Source organism: Phoca vitulina, unplaced genomic scaffold (assembly GCF_004348235.1).
Source record: "Phoca vitulina isolate PV1807 unplaced genomic scaffold, GSC_HSeal_1.0 scaffold1, whole genome shotgun sequence".
Taxonomy (NCBI): Eukaryota; Metazoa; Chordata; class Mammalia; order Carnivora; family Phocidae; genus Phoca; species Phoca vitulina.
Window position 1 is genome coordinate 94,853,975 of NW_022589704.1, and position 16,010 is coordinate 94,869,984.

At 38.2% G+C, this 16,010-nt stretch overlaps 1 protein-coding gene and 1 pseudogene across 14 annotated transcripts in view; both read left to right on the forward strand.

Moving 5' to 3' along the window:
- NCKAP5 (NCK associated protein 5) overlaps positions 1-16,010 on the forward strand; it is a 974,611-nt gene that overhangs the window by 794,748 nt on the left and 163,853 nt on the right. For all 14 annotated transcript variants that reach the window (XM_032411698.1, XM_032411742.1, XM_032411716.1 and 11 more), the window contains one exon: positions 3,015-3,134. In XM_032411698.1, the coding sequence (XP_032267589.1) occupies positions 3,015-3,134 (120 nt within the window). The remainder of the gene's footprint in view (positions 1-3,014; positions 3,135-16,010) is intronic.
- LOC116638349 lies at positions 12,852-12,926 on the forward strand (annotated as a pseudogene).

Sequence of the window (16,010 nt, forward strand, 5' to 3'; positions counted from 1 at the left end):
GTGAGCCAATGATGGCATCTAAGAAGAGAGCTCATTGGTTTCTTAACACGTTACTTGGGAAGGATAGTTTAGGTCTCACCTCTCTCACTGTCAGGGTCACAATAACAGTGCTTGTAGACAGCCTCCATGTGTCATATGCTACTTTATGTCAGCGGGTTCTTGTTGTAAGCACCGAGGACGCAGACAGCTGACTCTCACCCTCTGCCGAGGTCTTACTATAGTGGTCAGAGAAACTGCTGTTTTTCTCTCTCTCTCTCCATCCGCCCAGTCTGGCTGTGCTTACGTGTGTGCATATGGGCACGCATGCTTGGTTTTGAATACAGTTTCTTGGGCTGATCACTGTCTGGCATCCCTTACCATCCACAGCTTGAGTAAAGAGAGCAAGAATATTAGAACAACACAGGCAATGATTCTTTTATGTCTACAGATTCTCAGAGCAGCTCAATTCTGTTGGTCAGTAATTGTAAGACCAGAGTCACATCCCTAAAGCCTTCCATTTCCTCCTCTGCCATGTGCTGATCTAGATGAGCCAAGAGTGATGAACATTTCTCAAGGTCAATCAATTGTGTTCCTGCTAAATGAACTTTCACCATCTTAAGTAACAGTCATAGCTGTTGAAATTTGGGCAGCTGTACAAAAAATCTCTATAGAGTATATTGATTTTTTTTTCTTTTATTCTTTATTCTTTTTTTTTTTTTTTTTTTTTACCCATCTGAAGAACTCTTTCAAGTTATCTCAGTTTTGCTGCAAAAATCATCAGTGCTGTTCCTTCCAGGTCTCCTTTCTCCTTGCAACCCCACACTTACATACTTCTCCCATTTCTTCATCTGCAAATGAGAATGATTATGTTTTCCCACCCAATAGGTACTATGAATATTTATTTACCTCACAGTCAAGTTTTATTAATTACTTAATTAGCAATACTGAAAACAATTAGTGTTTGGGGGCAGGGAGAATTATATGCATGCTAGGAACAAAAAGTAGAGTAAGTGAGACACAGACAGAAGTTGAATTCTAAATAAAGGAAATAAGTTTGGCCTTTTAATGTGAGCAGTGCCTAGGCCCCCAAAGTGGCCTCTGCCAAATGGCATATGTGCTCACACTCACACGCACACTTCTGCCCCTGACTTTGGCAGCTGCTGCCCTCCTAGATCTTGGACTCAAGTGCCTCATTCTGAACATGACATTTCTCTTCTATGCTCTGCATTTGTAGGTAGCAATCAGTTGGAAACATCCTATGCATAAACTCTACCCATTTAATTAAAAAGGTGAGGAGCGTATAAGCTGTGTGGTGAGCCTCACCATGGCCTATTTCCTTGCCCTGTGTAAGTAGAATCAATGATATATAATCTGGATATAATGAGGCTCTGGTAAAGCCTCAGAAGTTGAATCTGTCTAGCTTCACACAAGGTTATGGACAGGCCCACTCACCTCTGTTTAGGGCCTGGGGATCAGAGCTGTAGTCTCATGCTCTGTCTTGATGCAGAGTCTTAAGTAAGCCCTGAAGCTGCCCCACATCAAAATATATAGATCCACAAACTAGAAATGCTGAGAAACTTAGAGCCTCAATCACACTACCACTGGGGAATAGAACTTGTCATCATCATCACCATCCCGTTTAACAAAATAATCACACAGTTTATTAAGTTCCTACTATATGTGTTTTGCCAGGTGATGGAATAAAAGAGTGTAAGAACAATCTGCTTGTGCTGTTGATTGTTAGGGTATCTTCTTATGCTTGCCTTTGAAGAACGTGCCATCTAATTGACAAGATAAGTCTAGAGCATGAAAGATAAAATCAGTACAGAGTGGTGTACGCTAAATGTCCTATAAGAGGCATTGAGGGCTTATTGGAGTTCAGGAAAAGGAATGGTCTTTGCAGGATGCCAGATAAAAGTGTCAGAGAAGAGACAGATAGATTTTAAAATGGACATCAGTCAAAATGCCAAAGTTGGACTAGACGGAAGAGGGGGTTGAGAAGGGACCATGATGGCGGGGGAGGGAAGAGGATGGCAGGAACGCATAGAGGTTTTGAGAACAACAAGCAGACCGTTATTCTTTAAATGGCAAAAGCAGAAACCTTTTTAAAAAATTTGGAAGTAGGGAAAAATCAAGTTTGACATGTAGAAAAGGATCAGCTTTTGAAGAACTTTGAGCTGGGGCATCATTCTACCTGGTCTTTTTTGAACCCCATCCAAGAGAGTACTTGTGGACAAGTACTACAAGTATCTTTATCACAAGTTAGTTTGGAAGGCAGATCCTTGGTGGATTCTGGAGAATCCTAAGGCTCCTGTGTTACAGCCTCCCTCATGAAAGTTGGGGAAAATATCTCTGTGGTCTTTGAACTCTTCAAAAGAACTGCTCCAGAAGGATGCCCAGGTATGGCTAGTCAACTTCTTCCCCAGCACCAAGATGAACCACCCCAAATGCATGGAAATCCACCAGTTCAGAGCATGAGCAGGTTTCAAGTGGCCTTTTAAAGCTTTCATTTCAGAGTTGCTTCTCTCTGTCTAAATGCCTCACTGGCTCTATTAGCCCCAACGTTGAAAATTTCAACTTGTTTCCACAAATGACAGCGAAAGGCTCTATCAAAAGTGATAGTTTCTTTAGTTCATCAAATCTCTATTCACTGCAAAAACATTATTGTCCTTGTGGTTTGTGCTTTATGACTGCTTTTATGAAGACAGTGAAAAGGCAAAATATATAGGTGGAAACTCAAATTGACTTTATATCGCTGACATTTACCATCTTCAAAAATAGCATGCTAGATTAATGCACTTCTGATTTCAAGGTACTTTTTTTTTTTTAAATTGGTCTTCTCTGCACATAATAATTCTATCAGACAATGGGCTATGGAAGAAAACATTGTGTGTGATTTATTCCCTGGGGGCTTTGAAGAATAAAAATACTATTTTTATACTAATGTGTCTGAAATATCAGATAAAATATGGTTATAATATGCAAAAGTGTCTTTCAGTTACAGATTTTTTTTTCTTTCACTGTGTTTGTTGTAGGATCTAAGGGAGGAATGTGTAAAGTTGAAAACAAGAGTGTTTGATTTGGAACAACAGAATCGAACGTTAAGCATCCTGTTCCAACAGCGAATCAGACCAACTTCTGATCTGCTCCTCCAGGTATGTACTTATGTGGAAAACAATCCTTGCCACTGAAATGCTATTGACAAAAAGTTACTTTAGTTCAAAAGTTTTCAGTATCTCCATAGGCAAGGCATCATGCATCAGAACCTGATTCTTTCCCTTCTCAAGGGATGTCATTAAAATTGAGCGTCTCTTAAATTTCTGACTTTTAGACCTATGTTTAGATAAAGAAATACATAAACAAATAATAAACAGGTAAAAGGGACCATTAGAAGGTGTCTTCTAGTAAACTAAGTGAAACTGTGGAATGGAGTCGGGAAATAATTGATTACTTCGGGGACTTGTATTAGTAATCTTGCATTCTGCGATAAGGGAGAGTTTTATGTGATGCCAAAGTACATTTCTTTATTTCATTCTCTCTGTAATCAAAAATTCTGCTGGGGTTTGTTTTTCTTTCATATCTGTCTCCATGCAGAGTTCCTCCTCACACACAATTCTTCCTGTATTCTGCCTCAGTGTTTTTCAGGTTCTCCTTGTCTAAATGCTCTCACTGAACTCCTTCTTTACTTTCCTTCATAACATGCAAAGTTGTGGAAAGTCAAACCATTTGAATCATTTTGAATGAGGTCCCTGACAAAGCACCAGAGAACATACCTGACTTCAGGGAGACACATGAATTGGCAAAGGGGGCTGGGAGGCTGATCTTTGCTGTTTCCTGGGGGTTTTTTTAATCCTATTAATGTGTATATTTGCTCAAACAAGCTCCCATGAGCCTTGCTTAGAGCCCTTCTGGCTAAGTTAGCAAAGGGTAAGATTTCTCAGGGACAATGTACGAAAAATAAACCCCAGCTGCCTGGCCTAATTGGCTGAGAGAAAGGGAAGAGACCAGAGGTATCCTCTAGACTCTACTGCCCAGTGCCGTAACCACTAACTACGTGGTGCCATTGAAATTGAAAGCTAAATGAAAATTAAGTTCCTATGCCAAACTAGCCACATTTGAAGTGTTGAAAAGCCTCATATGGACAGCGCCTACCATATCGGATGGTGCATATATAGAACATTTCCATCACCATAGGAGATTCTCCAGGACAACACTTTTCCAGATGGCTGGGACAGTGTTGCTAATTTACCCTCTGAACTTTGGCATGAACATCTTTCCTTGACTCCTCAGGGAAATAATGAGAAATTGTCATTCATTTCATTGAAAGAAAGATGTTTGATAAAGCCGAACATCAAAAGTATAATTTTCCCCCCAAATTAAAATAAAACCAGTCTCTGAATTGTACAGCAGATCTCATCTCCTAAATTAATTTCCTCTCTGCCTTATCTGCTCAAGCATAATTCATAATTTATGACTCAAAAATTATACAGAAAAAAATTTGTCTATCTCTATTCTCTTTCCTGATCCCAACCACAACAAATGTTTGTCAGAGAGAATTCTTGCATCTGTAAAAAGTTGTATTTCTTTTGCTCTCTCATATCAAGATCCAATATTATAATTACTTTTAACAGCTGTTGCATGTTCATGAATTTTTCCATCTTGCTTGGTTTAACTTCAGGCTTTTCTGGAACAATGTTTAAGGATCCATAGTCTTTGTTTATGAATCATGATGGCTTATTTCCATAATAAATACATGTGCCATAGATATTTAAACTTCTTCATTGGCTGTCACAAATTTCTGAAATCCATATCCAAATGGCAGGGAATGGTGTGTATGCTATCAATAGAACTCAGTGTTTATTCACTGGGTATTTTCAGCCAACACACTTTATATTCCTCCCCAAATAGTCTTCCCTTCCAGGAGCCATTCTAATTTAAATAACATTTCTGAAAGATGGGCTGTTAATAGTTCTGTAAAGAAAAATGGTAGAAAGTGGGCTGCCTGCCCTCTACCATCTACAGCTCACAATCACAGAGACATGGAGTTGCTGGCTTTTCAGGGGGTCTGTTAATTATGTGACTCGTGATTTTTTTATTTTCTGGTGGCACAAATACATACTGTGGAGCACTGGCTAAAGTAAAAGCAATCTCTGCTTGCTTTGTACCTGCGGAAGCTCTATAATTATTTGTTGAATGGAATAATGAATAAATGATAAAATTTCTGGGAAATTTACAAAGGGAACCAGATCCATGCTGAGAAAAAAAAAACAAAAAAAACTCTAACCTGAAAATGAAATTCTTAAGAAGGGCAGTAATCGTCTGTGGTGATTCCAGTTTCTAGAATGGTATCTCTGGGACTAGGGGTGGTAACAATCAGAGTATCAAGGCCCTCTGTATTAAAATGAATAATTTGAGCTAAATTCCAAAGAATTGAGAAGTCAGTATAGCAAGTAAAATCCCCAAAGTAATGTTCTTAATGGAACCTGAATCTCTAATTAACCTTATTTGAATCCACTGGCCAGATTAACCAACACTCACCATTTCTTCTTACAAATCATGTTAAAAAACACTCAACTCATCAAACATTGGCAACTAATAGAGTTCTCCACTAAGTATACTTTCTTCTCTTACCAGTTGAGTTGAATGCTCACCATAAATGAGCCATCTTTGTAACTCAGTATGTTTCTGCAAGTAGTATTTATGGTGATTATATCATTTTTAACTACTATATAAACCGATGAAATGTGATACCGAAAGAATTGTTTATATAAAACAAAGTTGAGTGCTTCAAAACCATCTATAAAGGCGAATCACTAAATAAATGTTTATGATCAAATGAAATATAGATGCCTAACTAAAAAAAAATTGTGGGAGCTGGAGAATTGTATTAAACATAGAGGCATTCTGCGTGCAAATTGCTTCCCAAGTGATTTTAAGTTCTTGTTACACCGTTAAGAAAACTCAAAACAAAGACGTATGCATAAACAATGCATAAAGCATGTGTTTGATGCCCCTCTCCGCCCCCCACCCAAAAAAAGCCAAACAAAACAGACTCTAATAATAGGATCCCTAGGCAAAGAAGTAGCTTTGGCCCTACCAACAATGTTACTTAACAAATGCATAGTGTTTACCACGTGTCAGATACATTTCTACAGCCTTTACAGCACTTACCAATTTCATCTCCATTACAGTCCTATGAGGCAGGCAAGTATCCTTGCACCCATTTTTACAAATGGGGACTCTCAGGCACAGAGTCCCCCAGCTGGTAATCTAAACCCGTGATCCAGCTCAGGTCCCTCCCTTCCACCTCCCTTCTCTGCTCCCTCTGCATGGAACACAAATGGGCGTGAGGAACATTTTTCTGATCCTGTATTCTGACATTTTGATTAACTGGGCCACTTGTGATCAAGTCAGATCAGAGGGCTTCTGCAGTGAAATCGCAACAAGGAGACTACCATATTTACACATTTCTGAAAGCCTCTTGATATGTGGCATCCATGATTTTTCCCTCTCCTGTGGGTTCTGCTTTTGTCTTGTTTTGGACACCTGTGTTATCATTATTCTGATAAAACATTATTCTCATTTTTCTTTCCTAACACACTTTTTTTTTTCTTTTCCTTCTCATCTGATATTTCAAAGGGTCCTAGTACCCATATCCTTAGGCCAAGATAGAAAGAAAAGAATGTTATAGTGTAGATTATTCACACAAACATTTGGGAATCTGACAGCTTAGAACCAAGGTGTAAACATTTGCTGTCACTTCCTAGAGTGCTCTTTGTTTTTTGGGTTTTTTTCTTGCTAGTGTTTTGTTTTATGGTATTATTTCATATGAGATGAGAGGATTTAAAAATTGATTTATTCTTTTCTCCCCTAAATCTTTATGTTCAGAGCATAAATCTATCTATTCATGAGTCTGACTTGGCAGGACACTACACTATACACTCACCTCTCCCCACCTATCCACAAGCCGTGAATCCCAGTCTCTGAGACTTAACCCAGTGCTGCCATCTTTCAGGGGCCTTCAGGGTCACAGCAGTGCTCCTGGAACTTTCCCCTTGCTGAAGCTCCTAGAGGATTGATGACCCATCCCACACAAGTCATGGTTCTGGATGGAATTCTGGAATCCTAGTCTCTTGTGGCAGAGATGGTAGAGATCATGCAGTGCAACCCGTAGGAACTAGGGATTTCATGTCTCATTTCACCTAATTTGTGATTAATCTCTGTGAGGGCAAGAACTCTGCTGAATGTTGTGTTTTACCTCCCACCGATGTTATCACTGTTCATAATATGTATTCGTTTTATATTATTGATGGTTCAACACTTAATTACATACCTTTTTTATGGAATATATTTTTTGGCGGGCCAGAATTTTGTTTGTTTTTTGTATGCAGCAATCTCATTGCCTTTATTATTTTTTCTTCCAGAGTTATTAAGATATAATTGACATAACATTGTATAGGTTTAAGGTGTATAACAGAAAGATTTTATATATGTAAATATTATGAAACGATCACCACAATAACAGCCAACACCTCACATACTTGCAAATTTTTTTTCTTGTGATGAGAACATTTAAGATCTACTTATTTAGCAACTCTCAAATATACAATACGTATTGTCAACTCTAGTCACAATGCTGTACATTATATATCCAGGATTTATTTATACCTGGAAGTTTTGACCACCTTCACCAGTTTCCCCCACCCTCCCATTCTCAACCTGTGGCAACCACCAATCTCTTCTCTGTTTCTATGAGTTCTGTTTTATTAGATACCACATATAAGTAAGATCATATGGTATTTGTCTTTTTCTGTCTTAGCATAATGCCTCAACGTCCATTCACATTGTTACAAATGCCAGGATTTTCTTTTCTGTGGCTGAGTAATATTTCATATGTCACACTTCGTCCATTCATGTGCCAATGGATTGTGTGTGTATGTGTGTATATGTGTGAGTTTGTATCATGTTTTCTTTATTCATTCATCTATTAATGAACACTTGTTTCCATCTCTGGGCTATTGTAAATAATACTGAAATGAACATGAGTGTGCAGATATCTCCTTGAGATAATGATTTTGTTTCCTTTGGATATATGCCCAGAAGTGGATGAATCATATGGTTGTTTTATGTTTAGCATTTTAAGGTACCTCCATGCTATTTCCATAGAAGCTGTCACAGTTTACACTCCTTCCAACAGTGAATTCTCACCAGCACTTGTTATTTCTTGTCTTTTTGATAATACTCATCCTAACAGGTGTCGGATGATATCTCATGGTTTTGATTTGCAATTCGCTGGTGATTAGTGATATCAAGCACGTTTCCATGTACCTGTTGGCTGTTTGAATATCTTTGGAAAAATGTCTATTCAGGTCCTTTGCCCATTTTTAAATGGGGTTACTTGATTTTTTTGCTATTGAGTTGTATGAATTTCCTATATATTTTAGGTATTAACCCCTTATCAGAAGCATAGTTTGCAAATACTTTCTCCCATTCCATAAGTTGTCTTTTTTTGTTGATCATTTGTTTTGTTCTGAAGAATCATTTTAGGTTGATGTAGTCTCACCGGTTTCTTTTTTATTTTGTTGCTTGTGCTTTAGGTTTTATATCCAACAAATCATTGCCCTGATGCATTTCAAGGAGGTGTTTTTCCCAGTGTTTGCTCCTAGGAGTTTAATGGTTTCAGGTCTTACATTTAAGCCTTAACCCATTTTAGGTTAATTTTATGTATGGTATAAAATAGTTTTTTTTTTTTTCATTCTTTTGCATGTGAATATCCAATTTTCTCAGCACCATTTATTAAAGACTGTATTTTCTCCATTGAGTGTTCTTGGCTCTTTTGACTAATATTAGATGACCATATATGCATGGGTTTTTTTTGGGGGGGTGGTCTCTCACTTTCGTTCCATTAGTCTATGTGTCTGTTTTTATGCCAATATCATTTTATATTGACTACTATGTCTTTGTAACATATTTGAAACCCGAAAGCGTGATGCCTACAGCTTTGTTCTTTTTCCTCAGAATTATTTTAGCTATCTGGAGTTCTAAACTAATTTTAGGATTTTTTTCCTATTTCTATAAAAAATGTCATTGAAATCTTGATAGAGATTTTATTGAATCTATACATGGTTTGGGGTATTATGGACATTTTTAACAAAATTAGCTTCTCCAACCCAAGAACACAAGATATCTTTCCATTCATTTGTGTTTTCTTCAGTTTCTTTCATCAGTGTTTAGTAGTTTTCAGTGTAGAAATTTTTCACCTCCTTGGTTAGATCCATTCCTAAGTATTTTATTGGTTTCATGCTATTATTAATGGGATTGTTTTCTTTATTTCTTTTTCAGGTAATTCATTGTTAGTGTATAGAAATGCTGCTGATTTTTTTTTTTTTATGTTGATTTTGTATCCTGCAACTTTACTGAATTCATTGATTAAGTCTAATAGCTTTTTGGTGGAGTTTTTAGGATTTTCTATATGTAAAATCATGTCATCTGCAAATAGAGACACTTTTACTTTGTTCTTTCTGATTCTGGTGGTTTTTATTTCTTTTCCTTGCCTGAATGTTCTGGCTAGACTTCCAGTACTCTGTTGAATAGGAGTTGTGAGGATGAGCACCCTTGTCTTATTCCTAATCTTAGAGGAAAAACCATTTGTCACTGAGTACAATGTTAGCTATAAGCCTGTCATATGTCGCCTTTATTATATTGAGGTATATTCCTTCTACACCGAGTTTGTTGAGAGTTTTTATCAGGAATGGACATTGAATTTTGTCAAGTGCTTTTTCCATCCCTACTGAGATGATCAAATGATTTTATCTTTTATTAATGTGATGTATCACTTTTATTGATTCTCGTATGTTAAGCCATTCTTGCATTTCAGGGATCAATCCCAGCTGGTCATGGTGTATGATCTGTTTTATGTGCGGTTGAATTTAGTTTGCAAGTATTTTGTTGAGAATTTTGCACCAACGTTCATCAGGAATACTGCCTACAGTTTTCTTTTCTGGTAGTGTCCTTATCTATCTAACACAAGATATCTTTCCATTCATTTTTGTTTTCTTCAGTTTCTTTCATCAGTGTTTAGTAGTTTTCAGTGTAGAAATTTTTTTCTTGGTAATACTAGCTTTGTAAAATGATTTGGGGAGTGTTCTGAATTCTCCAATTTTTTTGGAAGAGTTTGGGAAGAATTGGCATTAATTCTTCTTTAAGTGTTGAGTAAAATTCGCCAGCAAAACCTCTGGTCCTAGGCTTCTCTTTGTTGGGAGGTTTTGGATTACTGATTCAATCTTTTTACTCATTACTAGTCTTTTCAGATTTTCCCTTCATGATTCAGTTGTAGTAGGTTTCATATTTCTCAACATTTTTTCCTGTTTTTTTAATAGGTTGTCCAATTTATTCGCATATAATGGTTCATAGTAATTGGCATATAATCATTCATAGTAATCTCTTATGATCCTAGTATTTCTGTGTTATCATTTGTAATGTCTCCTCTTTCATTTATAATTTATTTGATTTGGGTCTTATATCTCTTTTTTTTCTTGGTTAGTCCAGCTAAATGTTTATCAATTTTGTTTATCTTTTCAAAGAGCCATCTTAGTTTTGTTAATCCTTTGTATTGTTTTCCTGTTCTCTATTTCATTTATTTCTGCTCTAATCTTAATTATTTCCTTCCTTCTGCTAACTTTGGGCTCAGTCTGTCCTTTTTTGCTAGTTCCTTGGGGTTTAAATTTAGATTATTTATTTGAGGTTGTTCTTTTTCCTTGATGTATGTGTTCATCACTGTAAAATTTCCTCTTGGAACTGCTTTTGCTGTGCCTTATAAGTTTTGATATGTTGGTTTTCATTTGTGTTTGTCTCAAGATACCTTTATTTTTAATGTTTTGAGTTCTTCTTTGATCCATTGGTTGTTCAAGAGTGTATTGTTTAATTTTCATGTATTTTTGAGTTTCTAGTTTTCTTCCTGTTACTGATTTTTAGTTTCATACTAATGTGGTCAGAAAAAAAAAAAAAAAAAAACCATGGATGATTTCAATATTCTTAAATTTGCTAAGACTTGTTGTTGCCTCACATATGACCTATCCTAGGAAATGTTCCCTGTGTGCTTAAGAATAATGTGTATCCCACTATTGTTGGATGGAATATTCTATGTGTGTTTGTTAGGTCCATTTGGTCTCTAGTATTGTACAAATCTGCTATCTCTTTATTGATTCTCTATATGTATGATCTATCCACTGTTAAGAATGGAGTATAGAAGTTCTCTCTTATTGTACTGCTATCTGTCTGCTTTCAGTTCTGTTAATACATTCTTTACATATTTGGGTGTTTCAATGTTGGTATATAATATTTACAATTACCATATATTCTTGATGGATCGACCCCTTTATAATTATATAATGACCTTATTTGTCTCTTTTGACCATTTTTAGCTTAAAGTCTACTTTGTCTTATATAAATATAGCTACTCCTGCTTTTTTTTTCTGGATTACCATATTTGAAATATCTTTTCTATCCCTTTACTCTCAGTCTATGTGTGTCTTTAAAGCCAAAGAAAGTCTCTTATAGGCAGCGTATCATTGGATATTTTTTTTAAAAAATCCATTCAGCCATTCTAAGTCTTTTAATTAAAGAATTTAATCCATTTATGTTTAATTATTGATAACTAGGGACTTACTATTACCATTTTATTGTTTTCTGGTTTTGTAGGTACTTTGTTCCTTGCTTCTTATCTTGCTGTCATCTTTTGTGATTTGTTGATTTCTTGTAGCAGTGTACTTTACTCCTTTATGATAATCTTTTGTGAAACTGCTACAGGTTTTTCGTTTGTGGTTACCATGAGGGTTATATGAACTATTTTTATATTTATAATATCCTATTGTAAGCTGATAACAACTTAACTTGGATAGCAAACAGAAGCTTTACACTTTCTCTTCGCCCCTCACATTTTAGGTTATTGATGTTACAATTTATATAGTTTTATATTGTGTATTCAATAACAAATTACTGTTCTTGTGGTTATTTTCAATGCGTTTTCTTTTACTTAAAACCAGAGTTGTAAGTGAACTATACACCATCACTACGATATTAGAATCTGTCTTTGACTATATATTTATCATTACCAGTGAGTTTTATATGTATAGTTATATGTTAATTAGCATAGCTTTATTTCCACATAAAGAACACCTTTTAGCATTTCTTATAAGGCAGGTTTAGTGGCGATGAACTTCCTCAGCTTTTGTTTGGTAAGGAAAGTCTTTATCTCCTTCATTTCTGAAGGATGGCTTACTGAGTATAGTATTTTGGGTTTAGGTTTTTTTTCTTTCTTTCTTGCAATATAGTTAATGTATCATGCCATTTTCTCCTAATTTGCAAAGTTTCTATTGAGAAATTCACCCATGGTTTTATGCAAGCTCCCAGGCATGTGACATGTTACTCTTCTCTGCCTATCTTCAAAATTATCTGTTTGTCTTTGACTTGAAAAGTTAATTATTATGTGTCTCAGTGTAGCCCTTTCATGTTCAACCTGTTCAGGAATTTTTGGACTTCATGAATTTGGTTAACCATTTCTCTCCCCAGGTTTGGGAAGTTTTCAACCATTTTTGCTTTAAATATATATTCTGTCTTTTTCTCTTTATCTTCTCCCCTGGGATTCTCATAATGTGTACATTGTTTTTTCTTGACTATGCCCTATAAGTGCTATAGGCTTTCTTCACTCTTTTTCTTTCTTTTTTTTCTTTTCTTTCTTTTGGATAATTTCAAATAATCTATTTTCCAGCTTGCTAATTTTTTTCATCTATTTGGTTGAGTCTGTTGTTGAAGCTCTCTGTTGAATTTTTCAGTTATTGTATTGTTCAGCTTTATTAATTTTCTTTGTTGTGATTGCTTCTCGGCCTTTTGGCTAAGATCAAGTGTAGTATGAATTCTGTTTGTTTTTCTTTTTTTTTGGATGGTTTCTTTTTCTTTGTTGATGTATTGTATTCCTAACTTTGTGTAGTTGCCTGTGTGTTCTTGTAGTTTGCTAAACTTCTTTAAAAGGATAATTATGAATTATTTCTCAGACAGCTTATAGATCTTTATTTCTTCAGGAATAGTTATTAAAGCTTTAGTAGTTTCTTTTTGTGGTGTCATATTTACCTGATTATTTATGGTCCTTAATTTCTTTCATTAGTATCTATGCATTTGAGTAAGTGGTCTCATCTTCCAGACTTCACAGGTTTGCTTTGGCAGAGACAGTTCTTCACTAGTCAGCTTATCTTAGGTTTCGGAATAGGTCAGCTGGTGGCATTCTTGGAAAAGTGGGGCTTGCTATCGGGGTCTCTATTTGGGTTAGGCACTGTTCTAGATCCTAGGTGGAGAATGCCACTGGCTGGGAACAGTTGACAGGACTGCTGGCTTGGTTCCCTTCCAAAATGCAGCTGTAGGATGTGCTCCACAGTTGCCTGTATATGCTGGTCAGGCTTTCTAATTGGGTGGGAGTGGGTGCTATACACAGCAGTTGAGCAAGCCTGTGAATTTGCTTCCCTGGCTGGGAAAGTTGTTACACCTTATTGGTTGTGGACCAGAATCAGGAAGAACTGTCCACTGAGCTCCCTGGTCAGACAAGGCCATCAGCTCTACTGATGGGCAGGGCTGCTGGCTGGGTTCTCTGAGGGCCACCACAAAGCATGGCTCTACAGTGGGCCATGCAGCCCCCTGGTGCTCTGGTTATACTTCCTGGTGATGAGACGGAGGACTATTATACTTAGCAGTAGGTGGGGCCATGAGCCCACTTCCTTGTCTGGCTGGTACAGCAGAACAGGTTTCAAAGCTGGCATAACTCACTGACCAAGGACCCAAATCAGATATAACTGTACACCAAGTTCCCTGGCCAGATGAGGTCACCAGCTGGGCTCTGCAGATGGTAAGAGCTTCTGGCTGACCTCTCTGCTCAAATGCCATTATAAGTGGGGTTGTAGGATGGGCTACACAGCTTCCCAGGTGCTCTGGTTAGGTTTCCTGGTCAGGTGGGGCTGGAAGCTACAGTGGTAATTGGGGCTACAAATTTGCAGAACAGGCCCAAAGGCTGGCACAGCTCATTGTTTGGGGACCAAAATCAGGCAGAACTACATACTGAGTACCCTGGCCTGATGGGGTCATTAGCTTGTCTCTGCAGATCGACAAAACCACTGGCTGGGATCTCAGGCACCACTGCAAGGAGGAGCTCAGCCTGCCCAGATCCAAGCACTGGCGGCTGTAAGCCCTGCCCCTCTTTTCTGTCCCAATCTGATCTCCAGGGCTTAAGTTCCACAGATTCCTCTGCAATCCCCATGGGATGAGACCCTAGTGAACCTCTCAGGAAGTGACCCACAATGCTGGGGGACCTAGATGTCCACCTCGGACTCTCTTTCTCCCAGTGGAGAAACCATAGGTCCTGGGGGCCCTCTTGGGGCAGTGGTCTGGCAGCCTTGTGGACAGGTGGCAGTCAGAGTGTAGCTATTCCTCTTACCCTTCTGATGTTGTCCTTCTTGGTCTCTAGTCCAGAGGGGTGCTTCAACCTCACCCCTGTGTTTGGGGATTTTCAGAGTGGTGTCCTATCTACGGATGGTTGGTCTTCTGGTGAGGGGGACTGGAGTCGAGAACAACCTCTGCCACCATCTTGATGACATCACTGTTGAGGGGGAATGTTTCTAACTACAATAAGATTGTAATCTTAGTTTGAAGACTGCCTTTTTCTGTCCACTTAGATGTGTTTCTCTATCAATTTCCCTGTTGCTGGGTACCTAATTCATATTTTTAATCCTTTTTTAAAAGATTTTATTTATTTATTTGAGAGAGAGCGAGCACGAGGTGCTGGGAGGGCAGAGGCAGAGGGAGAAGCAGGCTCCCACTGTGCAGGGAGCCCAACGCAGGGCTCAGTCCCAGGACCCCGGGATCACGACCTGAGCGGAGTGCAGATGCTTAACCGACTGAGCCACCCAGGTGCCCCTTTAATCCTTTTATTTATTTCTGAGAAGCAGAGATTTTTTTTTAGGCATTTACACTCCTTGCTACCTTAGAACCTGTGATTGCATAGTGAGCCCAGCCATGTAGAGCTACCTAGAACTTGAACTATCAGTTAAAACCAACACGATGGTATCTTCTCCGGGGTATTTGGTCAGTCTGAGAATTAGAAAACATCAACCATGTTAAATGTTTTTAAATGTGTGTATTTGCTTTTTAAGAGGTGTGTACACATCTGCCTTTAGGGCACTTTCTCAATATACACAGTTGAAGTGAGAAGTGAGATGAAAAGAGGAGACTTTGGAATAACATAGAGGGTAGTAAGGGAGGAGTAGGTGAGCGGGTGAAAGGCTGGGTAAACAATGGGACAATGGTTCTTCAGTTCTGGAGGTGGAAGCTTTTCATTCAGATGGATCAGTGCCTCTCTTGAGCCACAAGCTAAGAAGGAGTCAGGAGAAGAGGCAAACAAAACAAAATCCATACATATTTAGAACAGCTACCTGACTTCCCACACTGCTAAGATACACAACATTTGCCTTGTGAGTTTCTAAAATTGATCAGCTCTTCCCTTGCGATGCCTATGTGCCAGGCATAGAGGTGGCCTCTGGCTCTGCCCTCCAGACCTGGGATCTAATTTAGAAAGACCCGCAGGGTGACAGGAGGAGCAGTCCAGTGATGTTGGAGGGATGGTGAGTGACACCAGGGCCCAGATGGCAGAGTACCACCAGTGGTGGTCTGTTATCCTGCATGATCAGAGGACTTTGATGGCTTCATTGTGGGCATCTGTCAGACCTGAAAACATAGAAGGAATGTGCAGCAGGGACTCTCGCTCATGCCATAAGCCCTGGAAAGGGTATTCACTTGTCTAAAGTACAGAAAGTGGCCTTTCTGAGAGGTAAAGGACACTATGAAAGATCACACAGCCTCTGCAGGGCAGGGCTTTCAATGATTAGATGCCCCACACAAGGCTGGTTTGGGATCAAGTATGAGCAGCAGAGAATATGAGAAAGAACCTTCAGGGTTATGGCAAGATGTGATTTCCCGCTCTTCGTCATGCA